This window comes from Macadamia integrifolia, chromosome 6 (assembly GCF_013358625.1).
Source record: "Macadamia integrifolia cultivar HAES 741 chromosome 6, SCU_Mint_v3, whole genome shotgun sequence".
Taxonomy (NCBI): domain Eukaryota; kingdom Viridiplantae; phylum Streptophyta; class Magnoliopsida; order Proteales; family Proteaceae; genus Macadamia; species Macadamia integrifolia.
The window spans coordinates 21,090,364-21,115,260 of NC_056562.1; the positions used below are offsets into that span (position 1 = coordinate 21,090,364).

Below are 24,897 nucleotides of genomic sequence, written 5' to 3' on the forward strand. Positions count from 1 at the left end.
GATCGATTTGATTATTTTACCCCAATATATCTGAGTGCAGGCAAGAGGCACACTATAAAGACATTTTTCAAAAAAAAAAAAAAAAAAAAAAAAAAAAAAAAAAAATATCATCCTCCCCAATGTTAGAAAACTGAGAGGACCTAGCCATGCGGCTAGATACCAACGCTGATTATACCGTTCGGGTCTAAGGTGGCTGACTGGCCACAGCTGTAAAGCAGGACCAACCGTCGATGAGTTCAATGCAAATCTCACGTGGTATTCTCCGCCATAACTGGCCCCACCGTCCACGTCTGCAGGCATATACCGTTGCAGTCAATGAGCCAACAGAATCATTTTGTAAATATTCCAAAAAAAAAGTAAAGGGCAATAACGTAATTATAGAAACAATGGGAAAAAAAAAAATCATAACGAGGTTTTGCTATTTGCACTGAATGTTCCCTTCTGATTGGTTCGGAAGCGCCAAGAGACACTAGAAAGAGCTCAGAAGTCTCATAGCTTTCTTCACGGCCGCATAAAACCAATTGACAGCACCTGCCTTCTGTAACGAACAAAGATCCGATCGCAATTCTCTCTCTACTCTCTCTCAAAAATAAAGAAGAACAAGTGTCACTGATCAAATCGCTTTCACTCTGTCTCTGCTATAAAATATCAAAATCGCTTCTCTGTTACTTCTGCTACTCCTTGTCGATTCGCGCTTTTAGGTTTTTATCAATCTCTTTCTCTGCAGAAGCTTAGAAGAGAGAGAGAGAGAGAGAGAGGCTTGACTTCCAAGCCGCAATTTCTTTGTTTCTTGCTTGCTTCTCTGATTCGATTGGTAATGGCGGCGACGGCGGGTGCGACAGCAGGAGCTGCTACGGAGTTCAATCTCCGTATAGGAATGCATGGTTTGTCTTCGTTGAGAAGTACGAGTTCATCATTCTGGACTCAAACAAGAAGAAGAAGTGGTAGTAATGTTTCCTTCTTTCCTGTTTTATCCATGAAGACCACGGAGAAGGACCAGACTGTTAATTTGGGGTCTGTTAACGGTGCTTTGGATCTTGTAAGTCTTCTCTTTAATCGAAAGATTTTGTTTTTTAATTTAATTTGTTTTTATTTTTGGTTTTTAAACCACAGTGGCAAGGTGCAGAACTGTTGTGAATTTAAAAGTTTTCAAGTTTGTTCGTGAAGATACTGAGCCCTTGTAAGAGAAGCTTATTTTCTTTTCCATTTGGACCAGAGATCCACTCCTTACTTCATTCTGCCGGTTTCTCTCTTTTCGTAGATGTATTTTCAAATACTGGCTTGGAATGCATCTCAGTAAATTATTTTTCATTGCTGAACGTATTAAGCCTGTGGAATGAATACATTTGAATCTTCTATTTCATGGACCGGATGATTGACTGTTTTCATAGGCCAAACACAGTGTCGTGTGTTCTGAGGTAGAGTGTCCTGCTGGAGATGGGCGTCATCGTATGGTGATCAGTTTGGTTAGGTTTCAGTTCTTTCCATCGCATGTTAATTGGTATTCTCGTATGCCATGGAATAAGTGCTGATGCAGAGGTGTAGATAGTCCTTTGCTTCTGCAGTGACTCCTAACATTTTAGGTATTGCAAATTATTCTCCTTGTTATGTTAAACGCGCAAGGCATATGGGATTGTCAGTTGAATTGGAAGATCTTGAAATGTGTAGTTGATGGGTTTTTAAATGGGCATCCATAATATACTTATCAGATTCAATGAGAGGACTAACTGTCACCATTCTCAGATACCCTTGGGTCCTGTTCCCTGAAAAGCAATTCAGGGGAATGCTTTTTAAAATACATGTATGACTTTGTTAAATGGAGATAGAGAACTATTCTCACTTCTCCATTTCTTCCTAGAAGGTAACTGTTAAATAGTGAATGGAATTGATGCAGATCTGAAGACCTACATCCGTAGGAAGAAGACCAACAAGAGTAACTAGCATGTGGCCTTACCTTGTTGATGATTTTTAATTCCCATACTTAGTTTTTGTTTCATGCTAGTAAATCTTAGTTTAGTCCAATTGAATTGTGGTCCATGTTGGTCCAATGTCGGTTCAATTTAAGTGGTTAGAAGTTAATTTTACTTTTACATTTTTACTTTTCTAAAAGGGAGGAATCAATTCATTTTTGTAAGTGATGATTGATGAAGATTTTTCCACCTTTGGTAGTTGGTGGATGAGTGAAGACTTTCCTATTCCAACTTGAATAAGTGAAAGACTTTTTCCAACTTTAGTAGTTGGAAGATGAAGGCTTTCCTACCCTAACTTTAATAAGTGAAGGCTTTCTACTTTTGTTAGGTGGAAGTTGGGTATGTAATGTTTTGTTGAGTTAGTCCTATAAATAGAGATCAATTGTAAGCATTCAGGGACAACTCAGAATTTGAAAATAAAGTTTGTTTATGCAACTCTCTTCTTGTGTTTGATCAAGAAATCCCCTGTGTTTGATCAAGGTAGGTTGGTGTTTGATCCAGTTGATCCACCTTGCTGTGTGAAACCCGGGTATTATTTTATTGTCTATTATTCTATCCGTTTTTCAATAATTTTTCAGCAAGATCCTATTCTCCAAATCTGGAGTTCTTTATTCTCTGAGAAAAGATCCTACATTGATACTGTTTTGAGCTTCCTCAGTTACAATATTATATCAAGAAGTGGAGGTGGATTCGATTCTATATGTTGGCTATGGCATTATAGTTCAATGCTAACATCCACTAATTCCGGTGTGATGACTGGAACTTCACAACATCTTTTAGATGCAGTTAATCACAAAGTCTCTTTTAAGGGGAAAAAACAGGGGATGTGGGCTGGATCTGTTCAACTTAAAATACACATTGTTATTTGATATTGTCTGGAACCATGACTATTGAATGCTGCTGCTCAAGGAAGATGTAAAACTATTTTGAGGGGTCTAAATTTATTGCATCCATATCGCCTTGATAAGTTCATGAAAAGAAGGAAGCCCACAGTATTCAGATCTGTGAGGTGGTCGGACATCTTATCACTCATATTTATCTGTTCTAGAGGTATAGTCTAGTAAGGCTTATAGGTTTTGTCTTGGGTTTGGGTTTGGTTTTGGTTAACTTTTTTCAGTTTTTGACTGGCTCTGTTTCCCCCAAATAACCTTCATTTGAATTTGATTGTTCTTATCATATATTTCCACCCCATTTTTATATGTTATTAATCCACTTTTATCCCATTTTGCACTAGGTATGTCAAATTGTAAGTGGTTATTCCATTCCAATCAAAGCCATATCAAGATATTATTCAATCCTGAATTCCTGACTGATCCTACCTTATGAAGCATGTAATTAGATAAACCAGTTTTACAAAGAAACTGGCATGGTACCATGTTTCTTTGTTATAAATGGTCAATCTTCCATGTCTAAGGGGTCCACTAAACACCTAGTGAAGTTGGGTCCTTGTTTAACGGCCCCGTTCTCATCTTTAATGGTATTCTGCAGTCGTAGTACTATTCACTGTCTGGGTTTCCTAAGTGGATGGCATCCATGAATGCTTCTGCATCTTTCTTTGGATTCCATAGGGTAATTGTTTTGACTATCAGAATAGGAGATGCTACTTTTAATTGTATTGTGAGATGGATGATATGTGTGCTGTTTGGTGTATTCATTATGATTTGAATTTGTTACATTATTCAGATTCAAATATTTTACCAATCTATTTATAATTTTCATGTTTTTAAGTTGTTCAGGATTAACTTTTTTTCCCCCTTCAGTCAAGCGATAGTAATTTGGGAGGGACAAGGATAAGTAAAAATGCTCGGAGAAAAACAAAGATAGTTTGTACGATCGGTCCGTCTACTTGTACACGTGAAATGTTATGGAAATTGGCTGAAGCTGGAATGAATGTGGCGCGATTAAATATGTCCCATGGGGATCATGCTTCACACCTAAAAACTATTGATCTGGTTAAAGAATATAATGCACGATTTGAAGACAAGGTTATCGCCATAATGCTTGATACCAAGGTATGTTCATTGCCTACAACTTCTAAATTATTTTTTGTTCTGACCCTGCAACTAAGCCTTAGCCTTATCCTGAATAAATGGCATTGGCTACATGAATAATTTTTTTTGGCTTTCTACACTTAAATAGTTTCGTTGAGCTGTTTGTTACTTTTTGTTATACCCATAATGCATTCATATTTAGCCAATACTGCACCTTCTGTGTATATAGCAAGAAGACCTCCTAAGAACTTTTGATGGGAAAACAATAATTCTTGCAATAACTTAAAGAAAGTATTCTTTTATTACAAAAGAAAAAGGTCCTTGAATCTTTAAATCCTGTTCAGCAATGATTTTAAAGTGCCTGTCTTGCATGATTTTATCACCCTTTTGGGTTACTTGTTAATAATCATTGGATATGGTCTGCTGCATCACCTACTTATTACATAAACTCTTGGAGAACCGTATTGCAGTGTCTATATGTTGCATAACATAGTATTTTGGCTAAAACACTGAAATTTTCAATGAAATATTTTAGTTTCAACACTTGTCGAAATGAAATGGAATGCTTGAGGGGTCTTCAAATGTTACTGGGGGTTTTTTTTTTTCCACAGAAATGGATCATATTTCCGTTTCAACCATAGTTACTTACTGAATTATTGAACCTTGATAGCTATAAATGTCACTTACAAATTGTCTTATGTTTTGCCTACTTTAACTGCATGATTTAGGTAAATATGTTATTATATACAATAATGTTTCAAGTTGTTTTAAAATAAAATCTCTTTTTAATTAGATATGAAATTCTATATTGTCTAAATTATGTCACGTCCCCCCTTAAAAGAACCACAGGCATGAAGGAAAAAAGGAGGCAAAAAAGATGTACACATTTTTACTGCTGCTGGTTGTAAATTTGTCATAATATCAGAAAGTGGTTCACCTATTTTCATATAGATCTCATGTAGCTCAGACAACTGACAAGTAGATGCTTTTGGGTTTGTAATGTAGAACTAGAATCACAAGTGATCCTAATCCCAGACAGGATCTCTAAATCTGGCTGAATAGGGAAGATGTCCTCCAATAGGCTTGGTTCTAGCTCTCAAACACTCTCTCACAGCAAACAAATAAAAGGAAAATAAGAAAGGAAAAAGAATTTGATAAGGGTTGAGAAGGGGGAAGAAGAACTAGTGAATGGGCATCTCACCCAACTGCATTCCACAACACAACATCATAAGCCATCTTATTTTTTTTTAACTCAAACCTGTTTTCTCATTATAATTGGTGGGCTTTAAATAGCCTTATATTGCTTGGACACAGAGATATAAAAAAGGAAACTAATGCTGGAAATAAAAGCTTCTAATTTAACTTCTAACTTGCTAACCAAATAAGAGTAAATTAGAAACTAACAACTAATGATAAATAGGAAACTAAACTAAGTTACAAAATAGAAACTTCTGTGACCAACAAAATAGGGAACTAACTAGCTCACTAAGAAAATAGAAACTAACTAAGGTTAACTAAATAGGAAACTAAAAATAGAAGGTTTTGAAACAAAGTACAGTCGCATGAACAGTGTCACGTGAACAGTAACTTGTGTTACTATTCATGTCAATAATGTTTTCTGGCTCTTGTTTTCTCTTCATCTTCAAGCTTTGATCTACATCAACTCACAATTTCTTAGAAAAAATTCGTCCTCGAATTTTGTAGTGTGTGAGGGTGATTATAGCACGGTGCACGTCCCTCTTCAAGCCGTAGAAAAATTTAGGTAACTCTCTGATAATAAGGATGTAGTCTAGAATGTGATGAGCTCGTTCTTCAAGATGCTTTAATGGGTTGACGAACTCCACATGCTCAGCTTCAACAACCTCAAATGTATCAATGGGATCATCCACATGTAGGCCTTCAACCATTGTGTTCTTAACTCCACAATTTTAATCTCAAGCTCCTTAGGATCTTCCTCTTGGCTGTTCACAGTCATCACAGATGTTGAAGCATCATTCTCCTTGGGTTCGATTTCCTTATCCACAATTATGTTGCTTTCGACTTCATCCACATGAATCTCTTTGATATGAACATCAATGACTACCTCTCCCTCGACAGTAGGAGTTGTTGGATTTTCATCAGCACTAACCTCAACTTCTGCCTTTGATTCATTAGTCGGAGGTGTCTTCTCTTGTTGCTCTTTTGTAATGCATTGTGCATTAGAGGCCGATGATTCCTGTATGCTCTTGTCAATTGTGGGTGGCTGTTGGGAATCTGGTGGAGGGAAGTACATTCTTCGTTCATGCTTAGATAGGTACATGCCCGCTAACTCATATTGCATCTCTTCCCACGTTCTAGGCTCACGTCCTTGAGCTTGAAGTTGCCTTTCATGGACTTTTTATTGTATTTGAACATAATCACTCATCTGGGAGCAAACATATCAAAATTGTTGCATCTTTGTCAAGCTGTAGTTGTCAAAGTACATGCCCAATTCATCTATCCATTCAAGGAAGATGTATGAAGAAATTTTCTCACGAAGTTCACGTGGCTCCATCATTGGTTTGGCTAGGCTCTGATACCAAAAAATATAGAACTAATTCCCAGCTAGATGACTAGGGAATTAATTCCAGAATAGGACCACAAGTGCTGCCGGTTTGTAGATTGAACAAAAGAGATGCCGCAGGTCTTGGACTTGTCTTCTCAGATCTTGCAATGACAGCAGATGTTGGGGCTTGATTGATAGCAAGGAAAATAAAATAGAGAGAGAAATAAACGGAAAATAGAGAAGGGAGAAGGGGGAAGGGGGAAGGGGGATAGGTTGGGTCGAGTATCTCATTTTTCCCTAGGGCATCTCACCCAAGCTATCTCTCCCAACACTGCATCTCACAGTTTCCAGCGCAAAGCTTTCTTTTTTTTATTCAATCGTGGGTTGTAGATCAGTCTTCTTCCTTTATTTATAAACTTTAAATTGATTACAAATTTGGGTCCTTCCTTGCATGGAAAGGAAAAGAATCCATTTACAACTAGATATTATCCTATTTGGAAACTACTTACAGATAAAATTAAATCCCACCTTTTTACAAAGATAGAAACCCAATAAATTAGAATTCCTACTTTGTAAAAGTAAAAACTAAAATTAGAAACTAGCTAGATAATATCTTCCTAACTTGTAGAAGAAAATATGAAAATGGAAACTACATCAATCAAAGATTTCCTAAAATCTTTTAGTCTAACTCCTCCATGCGAGCTGGCCATGGGGCCCACGAATCAAGAGGGAATCTTCTTCAAGTCTTCTCCACATTACGAGCTGTTAGTGGGACCTATATTGGATACTGTTTACGTGGGTACACATCAGTTTGGGTACCAGATATAATAGTGCTAACTCAGGATTCAACATAAAGAAGAAAAAAAAGTGGTACTGAACTGTTCATAAAGCCCAAATTGATCAAGGAGGTTGTTTAATTATTTGGTTTGCAAAGGGATGGTTTTTTATTTTCCTTAGGATCAGTGGTTCTTTGAAGTTTGCTTCAGATTGGCAGCATAGTGTTGCTTAGTGGCTTTGCATTAAAGCCCTATTAAGAGAAGGGATGCCTTGGATCTGTAGCTTCTTGTTGTCTTTGCTTTTTTTTCTTAACTTCTCTTCTGTAGAAAAGTAAGATATCTCAAGGGAGAGGAGAAAAGACTAGAGGAAGATTATATTCCTCTTTTCATCTTTGCATGTCTGTAGCCTTTTGGTATATACTCTGGTTCTTAGCCCTTTATGTAGAGGACTACTTCACTTGGTCTGGAAAAATGCTGTGGACTGTGATTTCCATTTTTGATCGAATGATTGGAATATTTAAAAAGGAGTACAGAGTCAGATAAAGACAACTTGCAAGAATTGAGTACACAACATCTCACACTTGATTGCGAGGTAATGTGTCTAGACCAAATGGATAAAAGGGTATGGAACTTTATAGTAAAATTTCTCACAATTTAAACAATGAAATCATGAGGCAAATACAAATCTTGACATCAATAATGAATACTGAATGGTGGAAGAAAATCACCAGATTTGCCATGATAAGTCCAATTCGTGTTGGATAAGTTGCCTGAATCAAATTGAGTTTACTCAAATTCCTTGGTCTCTAAAGAAACAAAGAAAAAAACCCATAAATCTTCATCTTAATAATCAATACAGACAAGAGTTACTAGATTTAGCGGCAATAAATCCAATATACAGAGGATAAGTGGACCCAAATAGCAAAAGAACTTATATTGAATTTGATTTTGGTCTATCTAGCCAATGCTTATATCCTTGATAAAAGCTGCAAAAAGCAGTGGGCTGTGATACAAATACCATTCTATCTTAAAAAAACTCTTTTTTTTTTTTTTTTTTCTTTTCTTTTTTTTGTTTGGGGTGGGGGGGGGTGATCCCAGGTCTTGGTTTGAACATACCAAAGACTTTACCAGCTGAACCGGGCAACCGGCTTGCATCTTCTGAAAAGTGAGATCTATAAATTTCTAAAGAAAGAGAAGAAAAAGCAGTGATGTAAGTATGATATCTTGATGACAATTTATCCTGCTGTATCCTTTTTGAAATATTTGTATTCCACCTAGAAAGATTTAATGAGTGCATGGTCTAAGCCCTTCCCTGGCCATCACTCAGGATGATGGTAAGAACTTGGTCTGCTAGTTTTGAAGTCGTAGGTTTGAGTCTGAGGGTGGCCAAATTGGTGCAAAAAACATTGAATGTTAGGTCCAACTCCAATCCACTGGTCCCCGGTATCCTGTGAAATCGGATCGTGCACCGAGTTCCTGCTCCCTTTTTTTGTAATGTGTATTAACACTATTCTCTTTTTATATTAGAATAATGTTTCAAGTATTTTGTTATGCTCTTTACATTCAGGTTTATTGGTACCTTTTTCACTTTTCTCCATAAAAGAAATGGTTCATTACTCTGGAATTTTCATGTAGGGCCCTGAAGTTAGAAGTGGAGATGTGCCACAACCAATTTTGCTCAAGGAGGGACAGGAATTCAATTTTACTATTAAAAGAGGAGTCAGCACAGAGAACACTGTTAGTGTAAACTATGATGACTTTGTGGATGATGTTGAGGTTGGCGACATACTACTGGTTGATGGTAAGTGTTGATACTGTTAACAAAAGACATGGTGCAACCCATGAAAAAAAAAAAAACAGTTTCCCGGAAAATTCGGTTATAGTTCTAACTAATTAAAATCTATTGTGCTTCTTCTGATTGGACGTAAAATTTATAAAGTAAAATGAATTTTAAATAAAAACAAATTGAAAATTCTAACCAAAATACAAAATTATTATGTAACTAACTTGTTTTTACTAAAAATAAATATAGTGTTAAAGTATATCTACCATTCTACCGTGGGGATATGTTGCCTATGTAGCTTAGGTTATAATGGCTATTCTTTCCTATTTCTATTGCAAGTCTTTCCTATTGTAAGTGGGATTTAGTTTCCTGTTCAGTCTTTTGGTATAGCTAGCTGTAATCAGTTTCACTTTTCTTCTATGTAACGGATTGGTTTTATTATAAATAAACTGCTAGTACGATAGGAGATATCATCTCACTATTGCCTATCCTTCTCTCCATTCTCTTCTTCTTCCGCAATCTCTCTCTCTCTCTTCTATTGTAGGTACTGGTTACAAGTTCTGGGTTTGTTACATATAGGAACTAAAATTTTCAAGTGGATTTCTTAGATTTTTGGAGAAATAGATTTTGATTCAAGAGATGAAGCTGCTCAGAAATAGATTTTTATTGAAGAGACGGAAGGGAGGGATTATAAGCTCAGAGGTCTAAGTTTACTTGCTCTGTCTTTTTTTGTCATGTTTTTATTCTACTGGAATTGGAGATAAACCATGCTGGGAAGGAGTGTTTTATTAGGATCAGCTGTGCTAGAGGCATGTGGATCCTTGAGTATTACGGATTGGGATTAGATCTATTTCTGGATAGCTGATCTAGAAATATGGTTGGTGTTTCTGGTGAATGATATGATCCTGCAAAACTATATAGTACTCTAATGTGGTTTGTGGAACCAGATATCAAAATTTATCGTACTCTTACCATGGGTGCACAGATTGATTGGCGTTAAATTGTGTATCTTGGTGGTAGTTTAAGAGGGAAAGGACCGAAAAAGTTCTAGGAGAGAGGGGCAGCTGCACAGAGCTAGGCTTTGAGGGGAGAGATTTGTAGGAGAGAGAGAGAGTGAGGGATGCCACATGGTTGAGAAGGAGAGCCATGGGAGAGATGGGAGAATTGAATTGTAGAGATTGTTTTCAGAAGAGACTTTTTTGGTGAGCACTAGTTCTTTTTGTAATAGTAGTATAGATATGTTGACTTGGCAATTCTGAAACACATGGAAGACTTTCAACTCGGTTGTCTCAATCCATTGCGCCCAGTTGACAAGGGGATGTGGTTCGAGTGTAGGTGGAACTTGGAGGTGAATCGTTGCCTCTGAAATGTCTCTTGTACCTATATCATCATTAGCTTATGCTGGATGAGCAGCTTTGAGGGGCTTATTGATGGTTCTAAACAGAAGACCGGGTCGGGGCTTTGATTTTTGTGTGCCTTTCTCTGTTATGTTTTGCTTCTTCTCTGTAGTTTTGCTTCTTCTCTGTAGTTTTGCTTGGTGACTTTTCTTGAGCCTTTGTGGAGGGTGTTTTATCATTTACCTTGTGGATTCTCATGGATCGTGAATTACCTTGTTCCCAATGTAGTGACTGCTGCAAACATGTTTTGCCAGAGGCCCAGAAATTGAACCTGTACTTAACATGCCAACTGGTTTGTAAGTCAATTTTAATGAGTTTTTTTGTGTCACTGTGATAGGAGGAATGATGTCATTGGCAGTAAAGTCAAAAACAACGGATTTGGTTAAATGTGAAGTTATTGATGGTGGGGAACTCAAATCAAGACGTCATTTAAATGTTCGCGGAAAAAGTGCCACCCTCCCTTCAATAACAGGTTACTTTTGTTTTCTGTTTTGCAAGAATGTTTATGTGAATATTCTTCTTTCCATTGCTTCCTTTTGTACTTATTACATATCTTCTTTCTAATATCAATGCTTGTGCTGTGGCTCCTATTCGTACAGAAAAAGATTGGGAAGATATCAAGTTTGGCGTGGACAACAAAGTTGATTTCTATGCTGTCTCTTTTGTGAAAGATGCTGAAGTAGTCTATGAATTGAAAGACTATCTCAAAAGTAAAATTTTCTCAGATACTTTTATTTGTTTTCGAATTCTACATGCTGTTTCTGGGGAGTTTCATAAAAATATTTTCTCTTGTAGGCTGCAATGCAGATATTCATGTCATTGTTAAAATCGAAAGTGCAGATTCTATACCAAATCTTGATTCAATAATATCTGCGTCTGATGGTGTAAGTTATCTATGAGGTTGACACTACATCTGCGGTTCTCTTTTTCATGCTGTTAAGTGTCAATGAGAGGCTAAGAATGGATTGTTTGTGATAACTTTATTTCCTTTTTTTTGATACAAAAAACTGCGTCTATGACATGTGAAAGAAATATGCATTAATTGGAAGAAAACTGCTTCTTAAGTTTGATTGACTCTTGCTAATAGGCAATGGTTGCTCGAGGAGACCTTGGAGCTGAACTCCCAATTGAAGATGTCCCTTTGTTGCAGGTATTTTTATTTTATTCTAGTTGGCTTGTAAGTCATGTCTTAACCATTGTCTGAGATGTGTCCAGTTTATTTGCATTTGCTGTTTCCTGGAATCACCGAATCACTAGTATTATAGTGGTTGTCTGCTATCAGTCAGTTGTTAAACATATGGAACATGGTTGATAAATGTTCTAGTGTGGGTTTGTGGGTTATAACCTTTCGGTTTTGTCTGCAGTTTGATATAGTTTTAGACATTCAAACATTGTTTTGTTGATATATAAATTGTCCTTATTGATAAAGTTGACTTGAAAGCATAATTGGTCAAGGCATTGCCTTCGCCCCCTAGGCATCCGTGCGGGTTTCCAAGGGCTGGGCGGTTGCCCACCTTGGGGCATTGCCTGAGGTGCTGCCTTGGGATGCCTAGGTTGCTGTGCGGTCGACATTTGTTTACTTACGTTTTTTTTTGCCACATCTAAATATTTCTGTTTCTAACATTTTTAATGGCTATTGTATAACTGAGAAGCATGGGATCATTTAGTACCCCCCCCCCCCCCAAAAAAAAAAAAATATATAAATATATTGAATGCACTAGTTCACTTTTCTTGTTTACCTAGGTTTCTTTTTTCCCTCTAAATAATGTTATTGTAATGTTGTAACGACGTTGTTAGACATTAGGGGTGAAACAGGGCCGGGTTGGGCTGGGTTTCTTAAAACCCCAACCCAACCCTAGGTCCCCAAAACTCAACCCAGGCCCAACCCTACATGGCTTAGGGTTGGGTCGGGGTGGGGTGGGCTGGGTTGACCCTAGCTGGTCCTATATATATGTATATATATTTATTTTTTTTTTTTTCTACAAAAGGCCACAAATGTTAAGCCCATACTAAAGGGGGTGGGGAGATGTTAAGACTATGACCAGCCCTTTTCTACCCCTAATCCATATATTTGCAGCAAGCAAGGTTGTCAATTTGGTTATAAGATAGATCTTTTAGTAGCCTAGCATCACCACATCTCCCAAAAACTAGGCAGGCCAAATTTTGGCAATTCTTCATGATTGCTATTGTATTTAAAGTTCATATCAATACATGACAGGAGACATAGAGACAACTTATGTAAAGAAAAGGGGAGAAATAGTTTGGCCATTTCGTCGTCTTAGCTCAATAGGTAAGAGTATGTGGCTTGTGTAACACATGATGTGAGTTGAAGTCTTACAGACAACTTGTTGAACGCTTGTGTAACACATGATGTGGGCATAGGGGAAGGGGAACACTATTACTAAACACAATAATAGATCAGGGTTAAAATTGGGCCGGCTTAAGACCTAGGTCCAGCCCACCCTTGGTCAGGGTTGGGTTGGGTTGGGTCGGGTCAGGTTGGGCCGTGTTGACCCTCATAACCGGGTTAGACATGGTTCAGGCTTAGGGCGGGTTTGGGCTGTCAGGGCCAAATTTACATCCCTACTAGATATATTAGCAAGCTAGTGCATAGATTTAATCTGTGTTATTGCTGTAATATCTGTGACACTTAAGAATACGACAGGTGTACCAAACCCGCCTAGGAGATCGGTGAGGTGTCCCTACCAAGAATACATAAAGTACCAAGGGGTTTTGGGAGATCAGTGAGGGTGTGTAAACTTTAGTCCCTCATTGCTTAGGGGGAGCTTGTTGTGCTAGTTGATAACCACCAACCTCCTTATCATGACACAACGCGTTTTAAAGCCTTAAGGCCCATTAACCAAAGAGGACAATAGTGCCAAGGTTAATGGGGCCGGGGCGTTACAATATACTTATAATATTACTTTCTTATTATTAGCTTAATAATCTTGCATTGAAAGTCAGTATTGCCGAAAGAAGCCATAATGTTGGAAGTAGTGATTATGGTAGGCTGTAAGCATAATTATATTTTTGCTATACTAGATATATAGATACTTAAAAAAATACTAGGGCACCTAAGCATGTGCCATGTTGTCTAAGCACTTAGGTGGCACTCCATTGCCTTGGGTCACCTAGGCGCCTTTGACAACTATGCTTGAAAGTAGTCGTAATTTATGAAAATGAACATGATCATAGCTAAATAGGGCCTTCTCTATTGGAAAGAGAGAGAAAATCCTGCGGCCCTCGAGTGGATAACTAGATTGAAAGAGGATTAGAATTAGAAATGAAAAAAGGTCCTCGTATGTTCGCCTTCTGTTTCAAGGTTCATAGGTACCTGTATACTTGTCTGTGTTTTGCCTCCATAGCTTTCACTAATGCAGAATGGGGGTTTTAAAAAAATCCCTGTTCGGTTCGCTTAATGGCCCACCCAAATAAAAGAACTCAATAATCAAGATGCAGTGGCAGTATTGTAAATAAACAGAAGTTATAAAGAGAGTGGCGGAGTTGTAAATAACCAGATTACTAATGAGCTACTTGGGAGATGGGACCTAAAGGGAATTAATAATTATTTGGTGGGGATAAACCGGGAAGCAAAATAGAAGTGTGAGGGAGAATTAAAGGCAAATAGAAGGGTAAAATAGGAAATCAGAATAAAATACAAATAAATAGCAAACTCATGATTCTTCTTCAACCTTGCGTCAGAACCAGAAACCAGGTAGAGACTATTGGATTCAAAGAGGAAGAACTACCTTGTAAAAGCTCAGATCGATTTGAAATTTGGGATGATGGGTCGCAACTCACAACCCTACTAAAAACAACAGTCTCCTTAGATAACAAGCAAACCAGAAGTTCCAGAGACTGACTCTACATTGATTGGGTTATGTTCAGACCTGCAATTGAAGTTCTACCCTTTGATGAGAGGGATTTCTGGAACCAAGGTTTGGGGGGTTTGGGTCTCTTAGGGAAGAGCAACCTTCGCACAAGGTTTCAGTTCCAAAAGATCAATGGTGAGGGAGATCGATCTTTGTTTGGTGCTGCAACTATTGCCCAGAAACAGAGGTTCGACCAACAAGAGAGAATAATAAGAAGGAGAAGAAGAACAGAGGAAGATGAAGAAGAAGAGGAAGAAGTAGAAGAAAGACAGGGGAGTCACATAAAGCCACAGTCACCCAGGCTCTCAAAATAATTTCACTCAAACTTCATATTCTAAACCTGCCTCGCTCTATAGATTACAGGTCTAATATGAAGGAAAATTAAAACAATTACTAGAAACTTTTTGAAAGGAAACTACTCTAACATTAGAAACTAACTAATTCCAAAAGAAACTACTTCTAAAACAAAAGAGAATCAAATCTCCTAAGATTGCTTCCCTAATTATCAATTACCAACCCTTGCCAGACCAGAATATCGGTTTGGGTTGGTTATGTCTTGGTTTAGGCCTCTATAGTTGGTCAGTTCGGTCCAACCAAGCCAAGGCATCTGCATCAGCTCGCAGATGTCAAGGCGCTTGAGGAGAAAAGTACCAGGTGTCCTCTTTAGTTTGGGAGGGGGAAGATCCTTTGCCTGAAGAAACTTCATCTCAAGTCCACCATGCTGAAAGGAGTATGTATTCTCATATCCACAGTGCTTGGCTTTCTTGTCGAACAACCATGGGCTTCCGGAAGAATGTGATAGGCTTTCAGAGGAACACATCACATTGAACCTGATCAATCAGCCCACCAATGGAATACATGAGCAAACACCTTTCATTAATCTTCAGATTATTGTTGTTCACCCACTCAACCATGTAGGGATTCAGATGAGGCTCCGTTTTCAGACCCAACTTGCAAACATCATCTTCAGCAACGACGTTGGTGCAACTGTCGAGGTCAATCACCATATTACACAAGCTATCATTGCATCGCACCCTTGTCTGATAAATACTATTAAGCGCCAATCGTCCTCCTCGGGAACTTTCTATGCAGTCAAAAGATGATGGATAGCATAGAACGGTTGACGCCCACCATCACTGTCACCATCATTAATCTCACTAGGCTCACGATCGCATTCATCCTCTAGATTTACTCTTTTTGTTTTCAATTGCTCTTCTGGTATATAGGGTATAAAATTGTCATTGTCATGTATGCTAACAACCGGTTAGGACACTGATTAGCTCGATGCCTGTATCCCTTACACTTGAAGCATTGAATAGTCTCCTTTGGAAATACTGAGTTCCTGTCATAACCACTTTGAGGTGAGGAGTAAGGTTTGTTTGAACCACGATGAGGAGGGGAGTATGGATGAGCCGGTCGTGTAGGTGTTGTTGGATTAGCCTGTGGTTTATTAACCAAAGACGATTTCTCTTGAGGAGAAGATTGTTGTGGGCGTGAGGTATCTCCTCTAGAATATGTGTCGGGAAAAGTCCTCTGAGCGTAGAGCCTCTTTAGACTTTCCTCAACCTGATAGGCTACTTGAACTGCATCCTCCCTTGTAGACAATCTACTAGCGGCCAATGTGGCACTAATCTGTGGATGCGAGCCGTTGTGGAACTACGCCACTAAGACTTTCTCGTCCCACCCAAAGTTAGATTAAGTGGCTAAATAGTAGAATCTGGCCACGTACTCCTCAACCGACATATTGTCTTGCCTCAACTGCACAAATTTGGAGTGTTGTAATCGGTCGGTTGGAATCTTCTGTCCATCGCACCTCTCATTTCAGCCCATGTAGTAATTTGCCCAAAACCTCGTGCTGTTGGTGTTTTATCCACCAAACCCGAGCTGTGCCTTTCAATTTTCCCTTTGCAAATATCAATTTTCTAGCCTCTATCAAGTTGTACCATCTGAAGAAAATCTCCAAACTGTGATCCCAATCAAGGTATTGCTCTGGGTTGTGGTCCCCATAAAAGTCAAGGATGTCCAATCTTGCTGCTTTGTCTACTCCGTCATCATATCGTCCAACCCCATATGGTGGTAGTGGTGGTGGTGGTGGTGGAAGGGAAACATGTGGCAATGTGTGTGGGGTGACATGTGGCACCCCTTGCGGAATGGAGTTGGAAGAATCCCCAGATAGTATGGGACCCTTTCCTTTCTCAGAAGCTGTCAACCTGTTAATGGACGCCTACAAAGAAGTCATCACAGTTTGCAAAGAAGTAACATTGTTATTAAGCGTGTTGACACTTCCCTCTAAAGTAGTCACTCGTTCAGTAAGACTGGCAATAGTTGTATCAGTCTCTTCTCTATGTGAACCAATCCGTTGAAGATCATTGTTACTCACCATAGTTGTAGTAATTTTCGGCTTTGATACCAAGTTAATGCAGAACCGGGGTTTTAAAAAAAAAAACTATTCAGTTCGCTTAATAGCCCACCCAAATAAGAGAACTCAATAATCAAGATGCAGTGGCAGTAAACAGTATTGTAAATAAACAATAGTTATAAAGAGTGGCAGAGTTTTAAATAACCAGATTACTAATGAGCTACTTGGGAGATGGGACCTGAAGGGAATTAGTAATTATTTGGTGGAGATAAACCAGGAAGCAAAATAGAAGTATGAGATATGGGAGAATTAAAGGCAATTAGAAGGGTATAATAGGACATCAGAAGAAAATACAAATAAATAGAAAACTAATGATTCTTCTTCAACCTTGCGTTAGAACCAGAAACCAGGAAGAGACTATTGGATTCAAGGGGGAAGAAGTACTTGTAAAAGCTCAGATCGATCTGAAATTTGGGTTGATGGGTCGCAACTCACAGCCCTACTAAAAACAACACAATCTCCTTAGACAACTAGCAAACCAGAAGTTCCAGAGGTCTGAAACAGAACTCTACGGTGGGGTTATGTCCAGACCTGCATCTGAAGTTCTATCCTTTGATGAGAGGGATTTCTGGAACCAGGGTTTGGGTCTCTTAGGGAAGAGCAACCTTCGCACAAGGTTTCAGTTCCAGCAAATCAAAGGTGAGGGGGATCGATCCACTTGTTTGGTGCTGCAACCATTGCCCAGAAACAGGGGTTTGACCAGCAAGAGAGAGAATGATAAGAAGGAGAAGATGAACAGAGGAAGTGAAGATGAAGAAGAAGAGGAGGCGGAAGAAGAAGAAGAAAGACAGGGAAGTCACACAAAGCCACACTCAGGCAGGCTCTCAAAGTAATTCCACTCAAACTTCATATTCTAAATGTGCCTCGCTCCTAGATTACATGTCTAATATAAAGGAAAATTAAAAAAATTAATAGAAACTTCTTGAAAGGAAACTACTCTAACATTAGAAACTAACTGATTCCAAAAGAAACTACTTCTAAAACAAAAGAGAATCAAATATCCTAAATATAAAGGAAAATTAAAACAATTAATAAAAACTTCTTGAAAGGAAACTACTTTAACATTAGCAACTAACTAATTCCAAAAGAAACTACTTCTAAAACAAAAGTGAATCAAATATCCTAAGATTGCTTCCCTAATTATCAACTACCAACCCTTGCCAGACAAGAATGTCGGTTTGGGTTGGTTGTGTCTTGGCTTAGGCCTCCATAGGGGGTCAGTTCAGTCTAGCCAAGCCAAGGCATCTGCATCATTCACCCTTGGATTTTTCATTGATATTGTATGCAACTTCTATACTCTTAGTTACTGGAAAATGTGACGGTATTAGAACTTGAAATCAGTACCTGCATATGAAGAAAGGAAGAAGAGAAGTAGAAGTAGAAGAGGAGAGAAAGATAAGAGAAGAGATAATGGAGAGAATGCACCTCATGGTTAGAGAGAATTTGAATAAACCCCAACCGTAGGAGGAAACTTTTATATTAATGATAGAAAGTAAAAAAATGCATTCAAGGACAGGAGATAGAGACTTGTGTAAATTACTCATAAGGACAGAAATGCAAACTTAATGACCATAAGCACCCCTGCCGACACCAATAAATCTCAACAGTAAATGTTGTATGTGAAAGATCTATGGGTAAAGCAAAATTTGAGATGGAAGAAAAAAATGAGGTCCTAGTACCAAACTGCCAATGAACTTCTACAGGTCAGGTCTGATGCAATCTCGGTTTCTGAAGCCCTTAAATTTGGATTGCTCTGGGCTCACAAATAACAAATAACTCAACCGCCGCAAAAGGGTATATACTCAAATGATTTGTCATTTTTGTAAATATTTAGAATAGTGAGGATCTTTTTTCAAGAAATAAAAGATCCTGGGACAGAAGGTAATTAAATTGAAGGGAAATCTATCCTGGAATTGCCAATGGGATTTTTTTGATTTGTTGTGGGCCCACAGAGACCCAAAATTAGGGATCTGAAACCCTGGGTTGCATTACAATGTGACATAGGTATTCAAGGGGTCTGAGGAGTCTTGCTGATACTTGTCTAGAAATGGCTAAGCAAAACTGACTATATGCTATTTTAACTTGTTGTCTACCCAACTAGTAAAATGTTTGATAGGGCTAAACTCACCAAAACAGCAAGTCACTAAATCCAACCCGCAAGTAGGACTGTCGGGATAGATAATTTCCAGAAACAAAAAGGAACCGGTGGCTAAGGAACCAAGGATTAGATCAAGCCCAAGTTCTGGTCGACTATGGGGAGTAGGTAGAAGAACAATAATTCCAAGTTCAAGGATGATCCAAGGGTTAGATAGGTTGCTATGATAGACAGAACAAAATAGAAAGTAGGCCTCAAAACTTTGCAACAACCGAGATCTAACAAACTGCTGGTCAGATCAACACCAAATTAGAATCTAAGGTAGGGATTGATGGCTGGATACATCTCTCCAAGAATGCCATCAAGCTGATGGTTAGATTGAATTATTGAAAGATAGGAGCAAGACATGAATTTACTAAGGACAGATTTAGTAACTATTGCACTATTGCAACATGTTGGTCACAGGTTCGAACCTTGGAAACAGCCTTTCCTGCGAAGCAGGGGGTAAGGCTGCATACATTTGCCCCTCCCAGACCCTGCAGTAGCGGGAGCCTCGTGCACTGGGTTGCTCTTTTTAGATTCAGTAACTAACTAACTTGTAGCAGAAGTAACCATTAGATGGGGCTGAAATTATGGTCGATGAAAGGTCTCAAAGGGAGGACTACACCGCTCACAACAATGGATAATTCTGGTGGCTAGAGTAGGAGTTGTTAAGGACTGAAGGTCTGCTGCAATATAACACCACAGGGATGGTGCTGCAGGACAGAGATGATGCAACAGGTCTTCTCCTTGTGGTAGCTTGATGGTATCAGCACTTCAACTTCAAGAACAGCAAGTGATATCACTGTTCTTGTAGGTGTTGACCACTCACAGAACAAGGTTGCAACAGCAACAAAATAGACAGGAGAAGGAAGAGATAAGAAGGGAGGAATAGGGTGGGATATGTTCAAGGCCTCTCACCTATAGCCTTGGTGAGTCTCTCACGAACCCTATTGCATCTCACCATGCTTTGCAAGGAATCTCACCATGCTCAGTGTCTCTCACAGCAACAAAGACAGCCAATTCAATCATTTTCATAAAATAGTCAGTTAAGCTCTATGACTCTTCCAATATAAAGAGGAGTCTACTACCTCCAGAAAGGAAAGTACTAAGTAGAATCTACTAATAATAGGCCCACGCATGTAGTAGTGGTGCCTTGTACATGGAGGAATAAAAACTAAATCTAAAGATACTACTAAGTAACCATAATAGAAACCAACTGCTTAATCCTGCATAAAACTTAAATCCCTATTGTTTGGGTTTATAAAATTGGCCCGTTACAATAGTTAACCCAAAAATATTAAGCCCATGTCCCATACAATCCATTGGACACTCAATATTAAGCATAATAATATTCTCTTTATTTGTTTTCATATAAACTACTTGTACTCCTTATTCTAAAGCCAACAAAATTTGAACTTCTCAAAAACCAGTATATCAGATTATCAGAGTAATTTTCGGGATTTTGTAAGATTATTAAAATTGCAGTTTATTTTATAATGTTATCCTTAACTATTACAAATATTGAAGAAAAAAATTGTTAAAATAAATTTACAGAGATCCTTGAATAATCCTTTGAAAGATCAAATATTAATATCAATCCTATGTATAGATGATGTACTCATCCCATGGTTTGATATGTGGAAATAATCCAAAGACAAACTAATGACTACGATATCCTCTTTGCTTCCACATTGGGGTGTTGTTTCTTGGTTTGGTTCCACGAAAGGGTGTTATAATTGGCTCTAGAAATATCCTTTCCTATCGGTTCAGCACTAGTAATATAGGAACACTGTAGAATGCACTTATGTGGATTAACAAAGTTCATAAAGCAGCGATGGAATTATCTTATGTTTCACAAAGTTTCTCATGACATGTGATTGTTCAAACAGGAGGAGATCATTAGAAAGTGTCATAGCAAGCAGAAACCAGTCATAGTAGCGACAAACATGTTGGAAAGCATGATAAATCATCCAACCCCAACAAGGGCAGAGGTATCTGACATTGCAATTGCAGTCAGAGAAAGTGCTGATGCAGTCATGCTCTCTGGAGAAACTGCTCATGGGAAGTAAGTTTTCTTGGATACATCTTATGGCACGTAGACCTTGCCCCTTGTTTTTTCTTGTTTTGTCAAGTCAAGTTTTTTTTTTTTTTTTTGGACTTGCATTATTCTTAACTGATGGATGCAGAATCTGTCATTACTCATTACCAGTGAATCGGGGAGTTCAATTTCATTCAGAGTTTGAATGCAATAACTGTATAAAGCTTGCCCTTTGACCTAGTTTGGTCAAAATATTCACATTAAGCTGTCTGGTTTGCAACAGAAAGATTTCTTTGTTTTCATTGAAAGCAGTCCAACCCTGCCCTCACATTGGTACAAGAAAAAGAAGAAAAAACTTGTAATACTTGAACAGTTCGTCCTGTTTAAAACAGTCCACCCATTTTACCTGGTTTAGACAGGAACACTCAGGCTTACATTCTAATTTATTCATCTGAAAAGTGAAAACAAAAAAGCATCACACCAAGTTCTCTTCATATTCTTAGGTTGTCCTTATATTTTGTACTCTCATCGAAGAAAGAAAATTGGAAAAAAGAATTTCATATCTAAGTTCACTGCACTCTGCACATGATCCAGATCCAACAGCTAGGCTTGTGCGGGTTAATGGAGATTTGAGGATCAGCATGTCAAAATATAACTCTGTGGATCTTCCAATCCACTAACAGGATCGGACCTGATCCAAAGTGGATTCTCTGATCCTTTTAGCAGATTGGTGATCCCTTATGGACTGGGCTGGGATTAATTGGAACCAATCAAAACCCCTTTAACCTTTGATGTCAACTGCAGTATGAGGCAACAGAATAACTGTCCTGGGCCTAGTGTGGTCCAGAAAGTATGATATAAATACTAAATCAGTGGTATAAATATCTTGTAGTGCATATTACATATACTTCTCTAATTACTACTTAGCTCATTAATGTATATAATATTATGTTCAATCTATTATATATGTATATGGCTAGGCCTGGATTGAGTTTTACTTAGCTTGGCCCTAATTTCTGTGGGCCTGGAATTATCATGCTGATCCAGCATGGGCCTCTAGGCACCAGATCCTGCGTGAAGGGTTGGGCATGTTAGGTGGTGCATGGGGCACATGTTGCCACTCCGTTGTCTTTTACTTGTTTAAACATTCTAACTTTTTATTTCATTTTTCTATCATTCAAATGATTGTTAGAGTTTCCATTATTATTCGACCTTCTGTTAGTTCTTACGGACTTCAATTTTACTGTTGAACTGCTTTGGCTTGTAAGATACATGACTTCATTATTCTTCGTTCATTTCTTTACGTTTTTGCACCCCAATACTCATGTAATGATATGAATTGTAAATAAAGAATGTTGTATGGTTCTTTGTGTGACATACCTTTTCCTTGAGCTTGGTTCGGCGTTTGTTATGAACATGTATAATAATATTATGGCTTCAGGTACCCATTGAAAGCAGTCAAAGTAATGCACACAGTGGCATTGAGGACTGAATCAAGTCTGCCGAACAGCACTATTGCTCCTATTCATTCTACTGCCTTCAAGGTACAGGTAGAAACATGAATTGCCTTGTGCGTCATTTTCCTTCAATATGGTGTAGAATGAGGGTTTCAGTGGTTAGTTTTATGGTAACTGAAATTTATCATTCTGGGTGATGGATAATGAACTTGAAACCAGGACTACTGCCAATCAACTAGCTCTAGTGGTCCTTGTTACTTTTTATTTTAAAACTCTCCTTGGTAAAACATCCTTTCTTGACGACCTTTATGAATGTTCTATCAGTGCAATATGATTATTATGTTTGCTTTCCATGCAACCACAATGGCAAACCCATGGTACTCTTTTTTGACGTTCTTCTTTTGAATGTGTTCTATCAGAGCCATATGAGTGGCATGTTTGCTTTTCATGCAACCACAATGGCAAATACCCTTGGCACTTCCATCATTGTCTTCACAAGAACCGGATCGATGGCTGCACTTCTAAGCCATTACCGGCCATCTGCAGCAATCTTTGCCTTCACAAATGTGTAAGTTATTTTTTCTCTCAGAAACAGTATCTTCGAGTTCCATTTTTCTATGTTGAGTGGAATTTGAATTTTTTATTTACTAAATGCTATGAACACAGAAGATATGTATTTGGTTTTTTTAAAAGACAGGGTTTCAATACAGGATCCCATAGGATGTGCTAAATCTCTTTGTTAATGTTGTCAAAATTACACTTGTAAAGTATTCCAATGTTGGCTTGGTAGAGTTTTAGACAACTTTTTTTTTTTCAAATTATATATATATATATATTTTTTTTTTTTTTTAAAGTACATGAACAGTATGATCACTAGTGCATAATACCAAAAGACTGGAACTTTGAAAAAAAAAAAAAAAATTGCTTTGCATTAAACCCGAGCTGATGGACACCCAATGTGGAACCAGTTAGAAAACTGCACTTGCCATCTTAGATTTGACTATTATGAACTACTAGAAGAAATGATATTGCAATTTAAAAGTCAATGTTCCTTTCTTTTGTTGGTTTGTTTTTGGTTTTTGGGTTTTTTTTTCACCCTTCTTGGTCGTATCATTCCTAAGGTTGTTTAGAGAGCATCCTTCCGTACTTCTTGCATGAAGTGATTTTGCAGAGTTACTGTTCTTATGTTCTCCTATCATCCTCAAACTTGAACTTCCTGTTGGGCAGTGATCGGGTTAAGCAACGACTGGCACTCTATCATGGTGTGATACCAATATATATGCAGTTCTCAGATGATGCAGAGGAGACCTTCTCTCGAGCACTAAATATTTTGCTGGTATTAGTTATTTCTTGATTTACCACTGAAATTTTACTTAGATATTGGCCGTATGGTTAATATTTGCTTAAAATTTTCCATTTACCAGGGTAAAGATCTGTTGGAGGAGGGAGAACATGTCACCATTGTCCAAAGCGGATTGCAACCAATATGGCGTCAAGAATCTACACATCATATTCAAGTTCGTGAGGTCAAAGGCTGACCTATGTGCGTAGGAAGAGCCTGTTGTTTTCAATCAAGATTAATTCTTGATTATTTATTAGTTCACTTAAGCATATATGCTAAATTACACGTTACCGACATCAAAATACTTCATGTTGTCACCAATTAGGAAGAAAAACAGAAAATCATGAATTTGACAAACCAGAAAATTTTTGGGCTGTTATGCAATTCTTTTTCTAAAATAGGAATGGAATGTTTGATTGAAGTTCTTGGTGTTCCAAAGGATCCCATGAAATTTCTGAAGGAAACAGAAGCAATCTTGAAATGACTGAACGGTTTCACTTGCTTGTCCATCTTTACATTCGGGGTACAACACTAAAATACACAGTAGAAAGGAATCACATGTACATTTAGGGTTCTTAATTGTTAAAATAATTTTTCTTCATCTGGTTGAACATGTATGTCTTTTAATGTTGTGAAACAAGAGACTAGCAAATTAGGCCAGGGCGCATTATTCTCTCGTTAAGATTCATTTGAAGTTCTAGAAAATCTTACGATGAAATATTAACGAATTTTGCTTCTTTTTTCTTCTTTGGGTGGAAGAATGTGTTTAAGAGTTAGGTTGCCTTTGGAATGCATTCCTGGTTGATAATGCACTCCAAGAAATCATAGCAAATGCAGCCTTAATTTTAAAAAGTCATGTACGATTCCGATTCCGATTCCAAATGCTTTCAGAGTATAGTTGTGTACTGTGATTCAGAGTTGAGATCTTCAAAGGGATGGGGAGCCTAAGATCAACAAAATGTTGAGGTTGAGAGGATGAGACAACAATTATACATCAAATAACTAGTGGGTCTAGAAGTTTAAGATCATGGGTGGAAGATAATGGCTGTGTTTGCTGGTATGATTTTTTGGAATGCATTCCCGACCTAGAATATAGGAAAGACTAACATAGCATGTAATTAATAGAGAAAGTTTCTCTTTACCCACGATGAAGAGATCCCCTTTCAATCGATGGTCATAATCTATTGTATG

At 38.0% G+C, this 24,897-nt stretch overlaps 1 protein-coding gene across 2 annotated transcripts; it reads left to right on the forward strand.

The window, feature by feature from the left end:
- The first annotated feature begins 451 nt into the window (after positions 1-451).
- Positions 452-24,127, forward strand: LOC122081904 (pyruvate kinase isozyme G, chloroplastic). 2 transcript variants are annotated; one of them, XM_042649303.1, is made up of 12 exons: positions 452-1,039; positions 3,731-3,982; positions 8,897-9,062; positions 10,779-10,913; positions 11,041-11,151; positions 11,237-11,325; positions 11,529-11,591; positions 20,759-20,934; positions 22,349-22,457; positions 22,784-22,932; positions 23,592-23,700; positions 23,789-24,127. In XM_042649303.1, the coding sequence occupies exons 1-12, from the start codon at positions 818-820 to the stop codon at positions 23,900-23,902; spliced, it is 1,695 nt and encodes a 564-aa protein (XP_042505237.1). In that variant the 5' UTR covers positions 452-817; the 3' UTR covers positions 23,903-24,127. The 2 variants fall into 2 exon arrangements, with proteins under 2 accessions (XP_042505237.1, XP_042505238.1); XM_042649304.1 differs by having other exon boundaries at positions 454-1,039; positions 22,349-22,451.
- Positions 24,128-24,897: the final 770 nt, after the last annotated feature.

What these genes read in the sequence shown, in the direction of transcription:
- LOC122081904 (XM_042649303.1), top strand. Translation starts at nt 818, where the DNA reads ATGGCGGCGACGGCGGGTGCGACAGCAGGAGCTGCTACGGAGTTCAAT. An exon ending in GGAGAAACTGCTCATGGGAA is followed by an intron (nt 20,935 to 22,348) that starts GTAAGTTTTCTT and finishes TTATGGCTTCAG; the next exon opens with GTACCCATTGAAAGCAGTCA. An exon ending in CTACTGCCTTCAAGGTACAG is followed by an intron (nt 22,458 to 22,783) that starts GTAGAAACATGA and finishes GTGTTCTATCAG; the next exon opens with AGCCATATGAGTGGCATGTT.